Genomic DNA, 18,297 nt, shown 5'->3' with positions numbered 1-18,297 from the left:
TTCTTGTCCCAGTAGTTCTGGAGCCAAGACGTGATCTTGGGCTCTTCCACTGTGACAGTGTTAGTATTTCGGTTAAACTAAACTCTCTTTAACAAACAGAATTATTCTTTTAATGAAGATTGAAAGTGTAAGTCCATTAAATTGTTTTTTTTAAAAATGTATGTTCATGTATATTAATGACTTAAACATAAAACATACTGCAGACACTATTAAATCCCTTTTATATATGGAGGCTTTATAAAACACATGAGGTCATGAGTTTTTCTTATAGTTCACTGCCTGCACAGGGGCTTTTAGTGGACAGAGACAAGTTTAATAGCTTAAAGCACACCTCTTCACTGCCACTGCGTTTAACTTGATTTGCTTTGGGGGAAGGAAGAGACTCTTAAAAGGACAATAGCGATAAACATCCTATTACGTTCAGCATCCCATGCAAACCTTGATTGATTTGTAGATTCTATATTTGCATTCAGGTTGCCTCAGAACTAGCATTGAAGGTATCACACATGCACAGCACATTATACATAAGACGTCTTAAGATGTAGATTTAAACTAGATGTACTCCATGAGCAGAACAGATTTCTGGTGTCCATCTAAACAACCTTGACATGACCAGTATTATGCAGTAAAGTCCTCTTTCCCCTTTTCCCCTTTTCAGGGGACACTTAGGAACTGATAACAAGGCCTTGCCCAACTCCAGTTGAACCATTCCAATGTTAGGAAAGAGTAGGAAAGATTCTGCGTGCATTTAGATCTACAAAACATAGGACTGCAGTGATAAAGCTGGGTATTGAAATAAAATGTCCTGATGTCTACATCACCCATTTCGACTGGAAAGGCAGTTATTCTAGGTTGAAAAAAAACGATAAAGGGAAGTTTTTGTATTTGATCTCTAGGCACTTTGGGACTTTCCTATTGCAATGGTTATTTTTACTGTCCTGAATTTCAAGACCATTGAAATTGAAAAGGAAGTAAAGATGAGTAAAGATTAGTCCTATTAGGCTGACTAGGTGTCCTCTACCTCACAGCTGGCGAACCGTTTACTGGGGCAGTGTGACAAATACAGACGGAAACCTGGCAGTATGTTCTATTTTTAGTTTTATTTCAGTTTATTCTTTTTAACAAACTAATTCCAGAGCCCTCGTTTATTACATTACGGGGATTCTGATCAGGAGATGATTCACACAGTGACATGGGAGATTTGGGGAGATTTGGGCCAAATGAGTTGATGAGGGAATGTTCAAAACAGTCCAGGTTCTGCATTTTAAATGGTGTGTGAAAGGGCATCCTTTCATTATTACTGTTACCTCCTGGATTCCTAGATAACACCTACGTTGACACTTAACTACTAGGGAAAAGGTTTTCACTTATGAGGAACTGTGGTCCACTGTGGTGATTTTAGTATGGTGCTGTGCCAAGACCAGCTGCAGTAAACCAAAGTAAATGGCAGTAAAAGGGCAGTGAAACGAAATCCATGGAAAAATGTGGCAGAAGAAGATAGTGAAAACTCTAAGACAAATTAACCAAACAGGTGGGAAGGAACTGGACCTGCCCTTTGTCATCTCTGGATATGCATTCGATTTTTCTGAGAAAGTCGCGGTTCATTTTTTTGTTCATTTTCCTCTAGGGTTTACAAATAATGTCAGAAGGAAAATGAGTTGGCAGTAGGGAACTGATTTAATGATACTGGGAAAAGTACTCAGCTTTTTACCACTGGAATTGGTCAATTTGGCCATGAGAATTCTCAGTGTCAGTGATTGCAATCTCACCACCTGGCCAATCTGCCAGCACACCTGGGATCTACTGTATGCACGTGCCTCGGGATGCCTTGTTTTAAGATCCTTATAAAATAAGAGCTTCAGGGATAGTTCCTAAAGATTATTTACCCAAGGTTTATGAACTGCAATTGCAAACTGCAGCCCATAGTCAGTGAGAGTAAACTGTGCCTATCAGAAATCAGAACTGGACAACAACCTTCTCTTTATTCATTAGCAAAGGTGTCCGATTGTTTGAATAACACTCAGAAAGTCTGATTCTTCCAAGTCAGAAGTGTATATGCTTTCAGGAAGCACTCCCAACTATCTGAGTTTTTAATTGACAGCTCTTTTTCTGGTGGTGGTGAACATTTTTGGGGAAGCAGTCTTTATTATCAAGAAGAACTGCACTGTGTGATTCCAGTATTCTGACCACAAAGTAAAATGATGGGGTTAGACAGAAGCCAGCATTTGCCTATAGACTGATGGCTCTTTCAAGAAAGTTCTTAATTTCCCCTGCTTACGGTATGGCATCCCTTACACTGACATGTCACACCATCTCAAGAACACCAAATCTCTGCCAGTCCCGTGTGGTGGCCACTAGAGCCTTTTGTCCTCAAGGAGAGAACATGAAAGTATGGCAGATGAAGCGCTACTAGGGGTTTGAGCTAAGGTCTATAAGAGAAAGTCTGTGTTCTTGCTTGGCTTCCAATGTCATGCATGTGAGGCCTTGCTTATCAGCAATTGCTGTTCTTTGCCTTGTGAGCCTTGCTGTTCTCAGTTCCCAGGGCAGATGAGGCTCTTGTGCCTTTCAGCTAGGTGCTTCTCCCAAAAGGGCTCCAGTAAGTTTCTTGCCATATTATGGTGTCCCACCTCTATCATCGTATTAGCAGTAAGGCACCAACAACAGCTTCAAGCCACTCGTGTGGGGAGGTGCTTCAGGGCATGCTGGCTGCAAAGGAACAAGTCAAAGTTAATTCCACGCTGAAAAATAGAGAAGAGACTCAGCGTTTCAGCTGTGGAGCCTTCTTCAGGCGCAAGAGACGGTCTCCAAGTAGCAGAGCTTGGAATGGGCTGCCGAATGAAAGAAAGGAAACATAAGCCTGTATCACAGGAGGAACAAGACAGCATATTCAAAATCTGTGCTGTGGGGAGATTACCTATATGGACGTGTGCTCAGTTTGTGTTAAGGAACTGGAAACCTAGTCTAGTCATTGAAATGGGTTTCTTGAGACACCGGAAGGAATTATAAAACTGAAAATTTCCTATGGATATCCCTGTCCTTTCTTCAAAAAAAAAAGCTCAATAAAATAAATAAAATTAAAACTTTTCCACATCTCTCATTCTAAGAGGCTGGTGAGATGGTTGTGAGTAGAGAAGATGAAATATGATCTCCCATTCTCAGAAAGGGTCACTCAAGAGGTGTGCCTTCACTGCATTGTTGCCTTCCTCTCACTTCATAAGGATGTGGGCAGTGTTTTTTTTAATCCTATAAGCACATGTCACAAAGTGGCACCCATGAATATTTTTGGGTACAACGTTGTGCCTTAGGACACAACGTTGTGTCACTAAGTCTACTTTGTATATCTTTCTCCAAATGCAAATAGCAAATGAGCATGTCTTCTTTCTTTTTCTATTATAGTTTTCATCTTCTTTATCACATCATTCCTGATGTGCAATCAGGAGCAAAGTATTTGTATTTGCATGTCAATCATACTGTCTGTCTCCAAATAAAAAAGGTGATGTCACAGTGCTCTCAAGACACCTATTGTTTCAAAGCGTTTGCAGAAGAAAACAACACTGAGGCCCATGCAATGATCATGATCTGAGCTCTCGAATGAAATCTTGTTTTTGCGTACCGCATCAGGGTTTTTTTTACCTTTGTGGTTAAGCACATTTTGAGGGGCACATAATGAAATTTCAGTTTAAAATGGCTGCTTCCTGTAACTGCATGATCACTTCCTGCCAGCCCAGCATGTCCCAGCGGTTCTGTGGCTTCACTAGTGTGACTCGAAAAATCTATAGAGTGCATAGAGGAACAGCAGCATGCCGAAATCAGAAAGCTGACTCTTTCGGTTGTAGTCATTTCCGTCAAAGCATGAAAGAAAATATGTTACTGCAGAGCTTTGACATGATAAAACCATCTCGCTCCTAATACGGGGCTTAGATACCATTGACTTTGCTAACGATAATTACAGTACAAGCTGCAAGGTTAAATGACTGCTTTCTGTTTTGGACTGATTTCATTTTTAATCCGCAGAGTGTTTTGGTTACTGTTATATACTGTATATATGAAGTTGTGAAAGTGTTGTTGTGCGGTGTGCAAAGACAACAATTAGCAACCTCATATCAGATATAAAATGACTTTACTGTTGAATTATTTTAATGTGCCATATTTATTGTGTGGTAATGATATTTATAGTAGTGAACAGGATTACTACTATTGTTAAGAGAAACATACTGTAATACTGCTTAGTAGCACAATTTGTAGAGAACATGTAACGATTGTATTGTGCAGAGCGAAGAGGCTGCCTGTCTAACAGGGCATCTAACAAGTTTCCAATGGTGGAAGAGGAGCCAGTGGTTTTGATCCCCCTGTTGCTACCAACAGTGTAGTCCAGATCAACTTGGTTGAATGTGGGACGAACTGGGTTTATGGACAGAGAGCTGTGTAAGCATGTTTATCCATAACAACAGGCTGAATTTATTTCTCGCTGTATGCGAGAACAGTTGCAGAAGAACCCAGCTCAAGCGGAAGTTGCGCTTTAGAGGAAGTTTCAAAACGAAACTCAAGGGGAACTTCTGACCACATGCCATGAAGTAAAGAGCCTTACTGTTCTCAATGAGCAACCATTCTTTTGATGTGCTAGGAAGTTTCCAGATTAAAAATATCTGCCCTTCTTTGAAGCCCAGAAGAAACTGCTTTTTTAAAGGAACTGGAGAACTCTTTTTTGTGTGTTGGATAAGTTGTTACTTACTATCATTTTACTTGCACTGTGCAAGTAAAATGATAGAATTGTTTTCACCATTGCTGATACAAGATGTATTATTGTCACCAAAAGTAGATTTAATTGGCTCTTTCTAAACCACAGAGCTTTTTTGTGGTTCCTTTCCATTCTCCCAGGAAGGAGCAATCTTGGACCATTGGACTGCGAAACACTGAGAGGAGTAAAACACTGCTAGCTCAGCACATCACGTGACCAAGTCCACAACAGGTCTATAATCGAGTCTGTTGTGCTGATTTAAATTCTGTTATCCAATAAAGCTACCTCTACAGTACCACTGTCCCCATATAAAGTTTAACAGAACCCCCAAATAACCAGCATGTTTTAAGAGAACTATCTGATGCAGCTAGATGGTGTCATTCCAGGTCCTTGATTGATTAGCCAGTGGAAAGATGGCTGCCCAGATCACCCAGGAGGAAATGGAGGAGATGAGAGAAGCTTTCTCAAAGATTGGTGAGAAACTGGACTGTTTACAGGCCTCCCTGAGCCTTGGGCTGCAAGCTGCTTCTGCGCAAGGCCTGACGCATGAAGAAGTGCTCAACATCCATTCCTGCTCGTTTTCAGCACATTGCTATTTTTATTCTCAGTGAGCAGAGGGACACGGGGGTGCCGAAGCCTGTCCTGCCAAGCAATGGGCACAAGGCAGGGGGCATCCTGTAAGACACAGACACGCGCTTGCACGAGGGCAAAGGTTTATAGAAGCCGTGCCTCTGGGCTGTGGGAGGAAGCCTGAGCACCCAGAGGGAACCCACACAAACACAGGGAGAACATACAAGCACCAAGCAGATAGAACCCCAGGTCTGGAACTGAACCCAGGGCCCCAGCAGTGCTCACCACTGCGCCCCTGTGCTGCCTGCCTAGTATTAGCAGTAGTACGAGTAGTAGCAACAGCAGCAGTAGATACTTTGTGTGCTTACAAAAATGCAGCGGGTAGTAGCAGAAAAAGATCAACAAGTGCTGAAACACAGCAATACAGAGAAGAAATGCAGGATCTCAACATGAGCATGACTTCTAAGTGTTTCCTTTGCTGCTTGCTTTCTGCTCTGACGCTCCTTACAACCTCTAATCCTTTGTGCGAAGATGCCAGGCTGCTGCACATTCATCGTCAGATGTTAAATGAGACACGGGGTCAGTTCAATTCGAATTTAACTAGAATTCAGTTAGAGTTTCGCTCGATCACACACAAACAGTATCAACAAGTAAAGAAGATCTGTGGTGATTGTGTCAGCTAATATCTGGACTTCCAAAAAACAAGATGTAGTCAAATAAGCACATACCTAATGTGTGTATAACTGATATGGGGCACTTTAAACAGATTATGTTCAGTAAGTTTGTTTTATATGTACATTAATATACTGAAACATACTTGTATTAATAAGATAGCGTTGCTACTGATGCTGAGCTCCAGGTTCAGTGTCAGCTCAGCACATCGCTACCATCTGCAGGTTTGTCTGTTTTCACTGTTACTCTCACACAGGATGTGGTGAGCCTCAGAGCTGCCTCAGAGCTGCCTCAGAGCTGCCCCTGAGCATTTTAGACATGATCAGCCCTGGCTGCAAAATTAAAATTCAAAGTCACCTCGAATGTTAATGAAAATATGCACGCAGGGGGGTTCCTTTTTGGCTACATGTTTTTCTTCTGTCTGCTTTAGAAAGGATAAAGGTTCTATGAAGGAACAAGTAATAGGTTTATTCCATGCTGAAAAGAGAAGAGAGAAAACATAGCTTCACAGCCCAAACGTTGTGTCTTCTCTCTTGTCTTTTCAGCATGGAATAAACCTGTTACTTGTTCCTTTGCAGACTACGCATACTGACGCAGCTCCCCACCTGAACTAAAGGTTCTATTTGTGCAACAGACATTTGTCACACACTTACTCAAAAACACACGGTGGAGTGAAATCAACAGCCCTCATCGGCTGTTTATTCTTACCAGTTTCACATGAGTGTTTCTGCAGAAAAACAATGACTCTCTGATGTTATCGTTGTGTCTACAAACCCAAAGACTTACTAAAATAATCATGCTTTAAATGAGTTATTATTTAAATGACTTTAAATGCCTATATTTTAGTTGTTGTTCACATTATTTGATGGCCAGTAAATTGTGTAAGTCTGTCAAACGACACTAATCATTGCCTTCGGAGTGGTTTTTTCTTGCAAGCAGGTCTTCACTTATCTCCGACTTCCCTCTTATCCAGATGTCGACTCCAATGGGTACATCAGCACCAATGAGCTCAATGACCTCTTCAAGGCAGCCAACCTGCCCCTGCCAGGGTATAGAATCAGAGAAATCATTCAGAACCTCATGGCCACTGGGGACTTGAATAACGACGGTCAAATCAGCTTCGACGAGTTCATCAACGTGAGTTGAAAGTGTCCGTCAGGAAGGAAATTGAGAGCCCCAAGCTGGGAGCAGGTTATCCAGTCAGGTTGGCACTGTCCGGTTGAGAAAATGCTATAGAATGAGTGTGTGTTGCCTACCTTTGCAACTTTTTGGAATGTAATAGACTTTCTGCACAAGAGGGACTAAATTGCTGTTGCAAATGCTAAAAAAGAACAATACCATGAAACCAGCAAGTTGGAAATTCCAGTATTTTTTTAACTGAAGTGATTACTTCAGAAATTTCCCAAAGTCTTTATGGCCTTTTTTCAAAAGCACCAGGTGATAGCGATGGGTGTGTAGTGTTGTGTTAGAGCTCAGGCTCGGGGATGTCACAGTCTGCTCCTCAACACGAGGGGGCTCTTTGCCAACAGATGCATTTAAAATCACAGATTGTCCCTCACCAGAACAGCACTCGGATGTAGAAAGAGGTTCTGCGAGGACAGAATGGGGAAAAGTGTGCTTAATTACACTTTGCCACCCATCACATCGCACTCCAGTGATATACTGAACATGATTATGTTCCATTCATTAATACTTCATACATGCATTGGAAAATTTGAATTTTAATGCATCGATTCTCATGAGTAAATAGAATCGTATCAGCCACAGAAGTGCTCTCTCTTAGCTTTGAGTTCTTAAAAAGTCTCTCCATCAGAGCACATGTCTTCCGAGGCCCAGTGTGCTGAAAGCACTAAGCTGTCGTCTCTTCCTCCGCAGGTTGTCCACGGGCTGAAGAGCACGGAGGTGGCGAAGACGTTCAGGAAGGCCATCAACAAGAAAGAGGGCATCTGCGCCGTCGGAGGGACGTCGCAGCAGTCCTGCGCGGGAACACAGCACTCCTACTCAGGTGGGGAGGCACGCTCGGGGACGGTCAGACCAACCGAGGCGGCAACACTCAGGAACCCCAACCAAGGTGGAGCCAAGCCCCTTGAGGGCCGCCCTGTTTTAAGAGCGCCTCTTTCTATCCGCAGAGGAAGAAAAATACGCCTTTGTCAACTGGATAAATAAGGCGCTTGAAAAAGACCCTGACTGCCAGCATGTTCTTCCCATGGATCCCAACAGTGACGACCTGTTCAGCGCGGTTGGGGACGGGCTGGTCCTCTGGTGAGTTGTCTCTGGAGCCCCCTGCACCTGACTGAACTACACCATTAAACAGCCAGTGCAGCGCCATCTAGTGGGTAGTCTAAACTATGACTTAATGAAACACGAGGAAGAGGAGACGGTGGGGGAAATGTTCTCATATCAGGTGCTTTTCTTATTCCTCGGTGTGGGGTGTCTTTCTTATACAGCTCTATCTACACCCTTTCCACATTGGAATGGAGTGGGTGATAAACATATTCACCTCTTCCTGTGCACACTCTGTGACGTAGAGTACCTACATTACTGCGAAAATGTAAAAACAGGAATTTCACAAAATATATATAGGGAAATACTGTCAAATATATTTTTTTAATTAAAAATAAATTCCTTAATATACATTAGTATGTCATGAGTTAATTTACAAACCAAATTGTCTGTAGCCTATTTTAATTTTGGCTTGCTTTTGTGTTCCCCAACAATATGAGTTTCATAGTGCACAACCATTACAAACAGCGTCATTACAAAGACAATAAGGCAGAGGCTTAATGATTAAAGTTTTTTGATGTGTCCTCTGGCACAGCTTGGTCATTGGCTCAGGTAGGAAATTTGTGCCATTTTACTAAGACTTAACAGTTTGGTTTAGGACAGTTGTTTGTCCCATCCAAGACTGATGTCTTGTTACACATTACCTAACCTCTCACTTTTCTTTTCCAGTAAGATGATCAACCTCTCTGTTCCTGACACCATTGATGAAAGAACAATCAACAAAAAGAAGCTCACTCCTTTCACCATACAGGTAAATTGTCTCATGTTGTCAGCATTATGCTGTGTGCTTAAATTGATTTGATGTATGGTCTCCATTGCACGGATCAGGGTGTCCCGGAGCAATTCTTGTCTTATTGAATTTGAAAATCCCAGATGAAATATTTGTGAGGTGTCAACCAGGGATGTTGCCCATTGAGAGCATAAGCTCAGTCCCAAAAGAACTGGTGATCCTAAAAAAGATTCAAAAGGCATTAAAAGGAAAAAAATAAATGGAAAGGCAAAAATCTTTAGTTTCTTACTGCGTCATGTGACCATAGTGCTCATTGAAAAGCAGTGATACAGTATCACACTTAAACGCAACAGAATTATTTTATTTTTAAAGAAATGACAAATTCTTGTCTCTGACTTCCCTGCCATCATTGGAAGATATCCGTCAACTAATACAGGGGTCATTTAACTGCATCATTACCTCATACTGCTTTTCCATAACACTACATGGGGGCATTGCTGTAAAGGAGCACGGTCTTCCCTTTGGCAGGAAAACTTGAACCTGGCGCTGAATTCTTCCTCTGCCATCGGGTGCCATGTGGTGAACATCGGCGCTGAGGACCTGAAGGAGGGCAAGCCCCACCTGGTGCTGGGTCTGCTGTGGCAGGTCATCAAGATCGGGCTGTTTGCGGACATCGAGATCAGCAGGAACGAGGGTGAGCCACAGGTCGGGAGTCTTTGCGGCAGAAAATTCGTTCACTCGTTCATTCACGAGGTACAGCATGCCTCACTGTCAAGAATCATGGTCCTCTGATACCAATGTAGGGTCTGTGCATCGCCTGACAGGTACATGGTGATTCAGGAAAGCAGTTCCTCTTTTAGCAACTTTACTTGCACCCAGAGCATAGCTCCACATAACGGGTTTGTGCTCACAAGCTCAAACCTGATGTAAACAGGCACTCCTGAAGCACTCTTTGCCATTAATTGCTTTCCGGTCAAATTAGAAAAAAATGTGCTGCGCTTTTGCACAGGAACATTCCTCCAAAATGGAAGACCGGTCTCAGTGAAACATTTGAGCCTGATGTCATAAGTCTTGCAATCTGTAGCTCGATTTGCGCATATGGCCCAAGAAAACAAAATTACCAACCTGGAGGTCTGAACACGACAAGTGTGATATGGAAATTGCAGTGTTGAGTTAGTATTGAGCTGCTGAGGTTACTGTGCATGCTTCAGTGATCACTATGATGCCTGGACATGTTCCCACTCATTACAAAGCATCATGGCGTCCGTCCATAAGTGTGTCAGGAGACGAAGGAGTGTCACTGCCTCGTGACAGAGCCGACGATTGACCCTTGTCTTGTGTGTGTGCGAGCGCAGCTCTCATCGCCCTGCTGCGAGAAGGAGAGAGCCTGGAGGACCTGATGAAGCTCTCTCCTGAGGAGCTCCTGCTGCGCTGGGCGAACTACCACCTGGAGAATGCAGGCGTCGGCAAAATCAACAACTTCACCTCCGATATCAAGGTCAGTGCTCCTGGGCACGCCTGTCCCCACCCCAGCCCTCTGCAGAGCTTTCACCTTGCCCACCGACATGTCAGAGTTTCTTCCTCTCTAAAAACTCTCTTCACAACACTCACACGCCCAGAAACCACCCCAGGAGCAGTGGATGTAGCACTGCTCTTCCTCTCGGCATCAAAAAGCAACACACATCAACATTAGCCGTCGGTACGACTTTATATTCAGAATTCCATCTCATTCCACCTTATAGATAAAACACTTGTAAAGTAGTGTCTGATTCGCCATGACAATTGTTTCCTGAGCTGATTTAATGGAAATGTATATTGCAAATGTAAACCGTGCAGTGTACTTCCTACATCCACCATGTGGCAGTACACACGATTACTCTGATCGTGTTAAAAGATAAAAGAGTTTATACCCACATTTACTGTATGTGTTCTCAGCAAAGCAAGCCTTCACAACTGCATTTAAAAGGATGATATTATAGCTGGTTCTTCTACTGGGGAAACCGGTGCCACAGAGGAACAGCAAGAGAGAAGGAACTGGAGTTGCACAATGATTTGCAAACAGCTGTGTTGTATTTGAAAAGACAGATTACATCTTTCTGTGAGATTTCCTGTTTTGTGGCATAACCAAAAGTAAACTTTTGCAGAATGCAGAAGGTAAATAGTATTATTTAGATAAAACACAGAATTTTATTTATCTTTCGGAAGAGTGTTTTGTGGAATGTTGCTCCGTGTGTAAAAGATTTGGAAATGCATCTTCCTTGTTCAAGGATTTCATTGATGAGCATGCCCCAAATCAGGAAACTCAAGTCATAGAGATTGATTGCATAAAAATGCACATGCTTTAAAAGTCACAAGGAGAACGAGGAACTAGGTTCTTTGTGTGGGATATAAATTGTGTCTCCTACTGCTGTCATATTTTCTCTGCTGACCTGTCTCCCCTGCTGCTGTCATATTCTCTTTACTGACTTGGATCTAGCAAATTGGCTTTGTAGATATTCCATTAAAAAGGAGACTCAAAACTAGTATTGCACAAGCAGTGTGCTGCAGATGCTCTCGCAGCAATCTGACACCGTCTTTCTTCTGTCTAAAGGACTCCAAGGCCTACTACCATCTGCTCAACCAGATTGCACCCAAGGGTGACGATGAAGGAATCCCTCCCATAGCCATTGACATGTCGGGGCTCAGAGTAAGTTTGATGTGTTAGTAAGTGATGGAAATGAAATTCCACCCTCCAGCCAAAGGACAAACCCTTACAATCACCTGAACGGGCCCTGTGTGTGTCAGATGTACTTGGCAGCACTTGGCTTGCAGACAGGTTCTGAACAGTGGGCCGTGTCCGGAATATAGCCTGAGAGGCGTGGAGTGGGGAATGGCATATTAAGGTGCCATCGCCATGCATGGTGCACAACAGAGAGTCATTGAAAAAACGTTCTCAAAGTTTAGCAAGTAAAGAGAGGTGTTTCCAGCACATACTAAGACCTTTGCCAGATTCACTGAGATCGCCCAAGTGGTTTTTAAGTAGAGGCTGAATTTTCTCTAGGATTGGGTGGCAGGGTTATGTTTGATGGGGGTATCCACTATATGCAATATTGGATAATAGTAGATAATAGTGGGTAACAATAGTAACCCCAGTGATGAGCCAGGTGCCTGTGAATTGATGTGAGTGACAGAAGCACCACTCCACCAATCAACACCGACTCTCTTGTACGAAGACTACGACAAGAGCACGCCATCGCTCTCAGGGTGCTGCACAGCCAGTCAAGTGGATGGGTACCAAGAAATTGCAGATTGGAGGAAAGAGATAGAAAATAACCAATGATTCCCAATGGTTTTTATGCCCTTTGGACTTTGAGATCCAATGTTTTTCATGCTGAAATACATGAATATTTCTTACATCGCTCACATTCTGAACCTAACAGTCCCAGGAAGGAGGAAAGATTCAACTTTGCAGAACACACATATTATACCACAGAGATCACAACGTTGTAAATCTGAATAATATTAATAGCGCTGTAAAAAGGGAAAGACCATGTTTTCAAGTAAGATGGGAGACATATTTATAAATAAACAAATTCAAGCAATCAAAAAGTAAATTAATAAATTAATAAATGAAATAACTGTTTCAATTTTTGTTGCATCTCTGTACATGCTCATTCACATTGTTTTAGCACATTTCTGTAACGCACAGCTAGAAACACATGAATCACAGCGGAAGAGCTGACTGTGAGCTGTGGACTGCTCTTTCAGGAAAAGGAGGACCTGAAGAGAGCAGAGTGCATGCTGGACCAGGCCGACCGCCTGGGCTGCCGGCAGTTTGTCACGGCGACTGACGTTGTCCGTGGAAACCCCAAGCTGAACCTGGCTTTCATCGCTAACTTGTTCAACAAGTACCCAGCCCTGCACAAGCCAGAGAACCAGGACATCGACTGGAGCAGCATTGAGGGTGAGTGTGGTCTTGTCCTTATAGGATTTCTCTAGGACACACAGCAGGACTTATAGAGCACGCACAGCAGGACATATAGAGCACGCACAGCAGGATATATAGAGCACACACAGCAGGACTTATAGAGCACACACAGCAGGACTTATAGAGCACACACAGCAGGAGATATAGGGCACACACAGCAGGACATATAGAGCACACACAGCAGGACATATAGAGCACACACAGCAGGACTTACAGAGCACGCACAGCAGGAGATATAGAGCACACACAGCAGGACATATACAGCACACACAGCAGGATATATAGAGCACACACAGCAGGACTTACAGAGCACACACAGCAGGAGATATAGAGCACACACAGCAGGACTTATAGAGCACGCACAGCAGGACTTACAGAGCATGCACAGCAGGAGATATAGAGCACACACAGCAGGACTTACAGAGCATGCACAGCAGGAGATATGGAGCACACACAGCAGGACATATACAGCACACACAGCAGGACATATACAGCACACACAGCAGGACATATGGAGCAGCAGAATGTATAGAGAACACACAGCAGGACATAAAGTATAGAGTACACACAGCAGGACATATAGAGCACACATAGCAGGATATATAGAGCACGCACAGCAGGATATATAGAGCACACACAGCAGGACATATAGAGCACACACAGCAGGACATATGGAGCAGCAGAATGTATAGAGAACACACAGCAGGACATAAAGTATAGAGTACACACAGCAGAACATATAGAGCACACATAGCAGGATATATAGAGTACACACAGCAGGACATATAGAGCACACACAGCGGGACATATACAGCACACACAGCAGGACATATAGAGCACACACAGCAGGACTTATAGAGCACACACAGCAGGAAATATGGAACACTGTTTTGAAATAAACATCCAAGTGCTACACTGCTACACTATCACTACCTGCATTTCCAATCTCTCCCATCCCCAGGTGAGACCAGGGAAGAGAGGACATTCAGGAATTGGATTAATTCTCTTGGCGTGAATCCACGGGTCAACCACCTTTATGGGTGAGCAAGTGCAGCAACAATGATTTTTTTTGTTTGATTTTGTGTGATACAGAAAATGTAAAGCTGTGCAGATTGGCTTGAATTTCTTTCTAGGTCATGCGCTGTGTCTTATTGTGATTGATGATCTGAGTGGCTGGTATAACGCTTTTCCAGGGATCTGGCAGATGCACTGGTGATCTTCCAGCTCTATGAGAAGATTAAAGTTCCAGTGGACTGGAGAAGGGTGAACAATCCCCCTTACCCCAAACTTGGCGGAAACATGAAGAAGGTAAGACAAACACTCCTAAATATCAGCAATCTGTAGCACTGGCATCACACATGTATCGATGCTAAACAGTAAAAAGCTGTTAATCAAAAATGAAAGGTATTCATCGCTGCAACAATTCAGGTTCTTCGCATTCATCTGGGATCATCTCCCTTTCACCCCCTCGTCCCTGTGCCTGGAGCAACGCACAGGGGAGACAGCCTGGCCATGTGGCATCACAATTTCACTTGGAGAGGCTTGTCACACCCTTGCATAGCACCAACATTCATCGTTTTTAGCATTTTTGTTTCTCTGTGGTCCATATCTGCGACTGCATGATTTCATAAAGTCTAAAAGTGTTTTAAAGTTAAGAAAACATGAGATAAATTCAACATGAGAGGAGATGCCGGACATGTAGCATATGCACAACAGAGTCCTGGCATTCATTGCTGAAGAATTTGAATTTGAGCGGGTGCCTTTTTCTTCCTGAAACTTTCCAGTTTTAATTTCTAACTATGTGCCCTGCTCTCCGCTGAACTTGAATCTTTTTTGGAGCTGCCTTTTTACGGATCTCTTCAGAGTCTCATTTGTTGTGTTTTACTCCACCATACTCAGTGGAATCCATTAACGTTGGCCACTAACAACAACACCCCCATCAACGCAGCCTCACAGACAGATCTTCTTGTCTCGACTAATGGCAGCTCTCTTCTTTTTTCTTAATGCAAGCTGGAAAACTGCAATTATGCAATAGAGCTGGGGAAGAACCAGGCCAAGTTTTCACTGGTGGGGATTGCTGGACAAGACCTGAATGCAGGAAACCGCACGTTAACTCTGGCTTTACTGTGGCAGCTGATGAGGAGGTAACTGAACTTCACATCAAGCAATGCGTGAAGCTTGTTGTTCTATGTCCTCTGTATTTCTTTCACCAGTCTCGGGACAATTCTAGTCCTGACACGCTTTTAGCATATAAGCAGATATAGCAGTGCTAGCTCAAAATCGTAAGTGTAACCTCACCCAAAAAGACAGAACAGAATTTGACTGTATTTGTATTTCTTTTACAAATGGTAAAAAAGCACAAGTAGTTAACACTAGCTACATTTGAATGTAATCTAAACATTTAGTACAGGGATCTGCTACATTAATGATCAATGTTATGTATAATATGTAGTGTAAAGGAAAGAAAAAATGTTCTTAGTCATTTTTGTGTGTTTTCCTTCTGTGTTAATTAAGGAACCACTCTTACATGTAATTCATTGATTTGATCTGGTCCTTAGGTACACCCTGAACATTCTGGAGGATATTGGCGATGGCCAGAAGGTTAATGATGACATCATTGTGCACTGGGTCAATGAGACACTGGCACAGGCTGGAAAAGGCACCTCCATCTCAGGCTTCAAGGTAGAGAACTTCACAGCTCCAGAGCCTGGTCTCCACTGCGCACTTACAGAGGCAATATTGCAGTAGCTTCCACACCTCTGATTTCGCCTTCTCTGAGCCTTATTCATTTTAGTGTGTTACTGGTTGCATGATGAAGTTTGATCCAGTCTTCGGTTATTTGCTATGAGCATTTCTAATTTTTACAAGAAAAAGAGTTTCTAAAATGCAATAAAGCAGACTGCCTTCATATGTGCAGGGGGAAGACAAAAGAGACTTAATTAAGAAGACCTTTAGGTAGGTTAGGCTCTACAGGCCCAAAATAGTATTAATATTTAGGCAGGATACACCTCGTCTTACAAACAGTGCCAATCGGAAGCTCAGCTCCTGTTGTAACACAGTGTCACCATAGTGACTCAGTGGTTTGTAAATTGTGCTCCAAAGGAAACAGCGCCACCTTCTGTTCTGAAGATGTTCCTGAAGATGGATGGATTGAGCTGTAGATGACATCCTCTACATTAGCCTCCTTAATATTTAACAAAAGCCAGTTCATAGTAACAATCAAGAAACAATCTAAGCAGTACCAAAAAATACACACAAGTAAGACAAAATCAAGGTGATAAAATAACTTTAAATAATGGAAATGCATGCCATATCTCAGTGCAGCGTGGTGTATTTCAAAATGAAGACGTGCAAAATGGTATTTTGTTCAACAATGACAATTTTGCTGTCATTTTGCTGTCTTGGATAAACAGTGCCAAGAAACATTCCAAGCATTTTTGGCTATATTCTTTCCTGTGATCCAGAAAACGAACTCAAAATTCAAATGAGTAACCCCCTACGGGATAATTTTATTTTAAGCATATTCTTGGAAAATGAACCAGGGTGATTGTGGAGATTGAAACAGAGGAACAAATTGTACCAGTCTGCAAAGTGCTCTGAAGATTGTCTGGTTCTAGTGTGCACACACATGGCTACAGCATTAGGCAAAGTTTGTCTTTGTCGCAGTGGAGCACAACAATAACAGATTAAGCATAGGGTTTTCTAAATCTTTCAATTGACCGTTTGTTTCTTCCTCCAGGATGGACAGATAACCACCAGCAAGCCAGTGCTGGACCTGATTGATGCCATCCAGCCCGGCTCCATCAGATATGACATCCTGAAGTTTGAAGACCTGTCCGATGAGGAGAAACTCAACAACGCCAAGTACGTGGACTTTCGGGGGTCATGTCTTCTTATCCCAGGGGTCACCAGGAAAAATCTTTTTGCTGACACGTCAAGCAGCACATTTGTGACATTTGTGAAACGCAGTGAGTTATGAGAAGACTGATGATTTCCATGTTTGTATTTGTAATCCAAATCATGTGCCCATTTTTAGTATCTTAATCGTATCAACACCTTGTTGACAGTAAACATGCATCCTTCTCATGAACGGATTAATTATTGTTTAAATAATGACTTCAAGCATATTACAAAATGCTTGTGCAGAGATGTAAAAAGTAGTGTGAAGTTTTAACAGTAATGGTAGTTAGGCCAGGTGGAGGGAGGAAGGAGGCGGTGAATGAGAATTACAATATTCCAAAGCACTCTTTGACCATTTCTCTGTCTTCCAGGGACAGTTATCTGGTTTCATCAGTACACTAACAACTAGACAAGAGCGAATGTCTTGGAACCCAGTTCAAACTTTTATTAGGAAGAGTGACAGAAAATAAAATCCATTGGGTGGCTCATCTCCCAAAAAAAATATGACTGGTTGATGATTTAGCTGATTTCTTCCTTTGTTTTTGTTTTTTTCGATTTGCTGTGGACCTTCAGAGAGTTTCAGATTTGTCTTCTCCCGTGGTTTTCCGTAGATACGCCATCTCCATGGCCAGGAAGATCGGAGCCCGGGTGTACGCCCTGCCGGAGGACCTGGTGGAGGTGAAGCCCAAGATGGTGATGACAGTCTTCGCTTGCCTCATGGCCCGGGGGATGAAGAGAGTGTGAGAGCAGGGACCCCTCCCTCCCACGCTGAGACAGGAACAGACGATGTGCCGCCTGCACACTCCCGACTCGCACCGCGCGCTGTGGAACTATGGACACGCACACGCACACACATGACCAGCCTTACACTCATCTCTCCAAGCCTGAAGCACTGAGTTATTAGGAGCAAATACTGCAGCGTGACATTTCACGTCCAGAATGATAATGGTGTTTTCACTCTTCCTCTTTGAAGCATTTTTAACATCAACATTACATAATCTGAGATTTTTAAAATAATAATCCAGTGCTTTGTGGCTGAAAAAACCCCCCCAACTATATACACTTTTTCTCACTCGACAGTTTTTGAACAAATCAATTAATTCTCATCTTTGTCGTGCTCACTATCATGTGATTATCTTGTGGTACAGCCAAGATAGTAATAAGGTTTTTGAAAAAAAGCAAAAAATGATATTTGCTTAACCACGTGCATTGCGCACAAGAATCTTTCTTTGAAAGCTTCCTAACATCAGCAGTATAAATGATCATTTGAGGGAATTAACTGAAAAAGTTCAGTGACACGGAATGAAAATACAGATTGTTTACAATATTAGAAGGAGAAATTGTGAAGGTCTTTTGAATATTACCTGGCAGCATTTCTGTTGGTGTTAAAAGTGACCTGTATTACCAGCTTTTAATAAAAATATTTAATGTACTGTG

The 18,297-nt window shown here is 42.7% G+C and overlaps 1 protein-coding gene across 1 annotated transcript in view; it reads left to right on the top strand.

Moving 5' to 3' along the window:
• The window catches only part of lcp1 (lymphocyte cytosolic protein 1 (L-plastin)), a 19,188-nt gene extending 891 nt beyond the window's left edge, over window positions 1-18,297 (top strand). The window contains exons 2-16 of the mRNA XM_088646306.1: window positions 5,125-5,212; window positions 6,954-7,117; window positions 7,856-7,985; window positions 8,110-8,242; window positions 8,933-9,014; window positions 9,522-9,687; window positions 10,349-10,491; window positions 11,584-11,679; window positions 12,741-12,936; window positions 13,922-14,000; window positions 14,154-14,268; window positions 14,971-15,104; window positions 15,519-15,642; window positions 16,700-16,824; window positions 17,472-18,297. Coding sequence (XP_088502432.1) covers window positions 5,152-5,212; window positions 6,954-7,117; window positions 7,856-7,985; window positions 8,110-8,242; window positions 8,933-9,014; window positions 9,522-9,687; window positions 10,349-10,491; window positions 11,584-11,679; window positions 12,741-12,936; window positions 13,922-14,000; window positions 14,154-14,268; window positions 14,971-15,104; window positions 15,519-15,642; window positions 16,700-16,824; window positions 17,472-17,604 — 1,881 coding nt within the window. The 5' untranslated portion in view covers window positions 5,125-5,151 and the 3' untranslated portion in view covers window positions 17,605-18,297. The remainder of the gene's footprint in view (window positions 1-5,124; window positions 5,213-6,953; window positions 7,118-7,855; window positions 7,986-8,109; window positions 8,243-8,932; window positions 9,015-9,521; window positions 9,688-10,348; window positions 10,492-11,583; window positions 11,680-12,740; window positions 12,937-13,921; window positions 14,001-14,153; window positions 14,269-14,970; window positions 15,105-15,518; window positions 15,643-16,699; window positions 16,825-17,471) is intronic.

The sequence above is a fragment of the Lepisosteus platostomus genome, chromosome 2, assembly GCF_059453375.1.
Source record: "Lepisosteus platostomus isolate fLepPlt1 chromosome 2, fLepPlt1.hap1, whole genome shotgun sequence".
NCBI lineage: Eukaryota > Metazoa > Chordata > Actinopteri > Semionotiformes > Lepisosteidae > Lepisosteus > Lepisosteus platostomus.
Note: the sequence above shows the minus strand (reverse complement) of the source record. Positions and strands in the feature narration are given on the sequence as shown.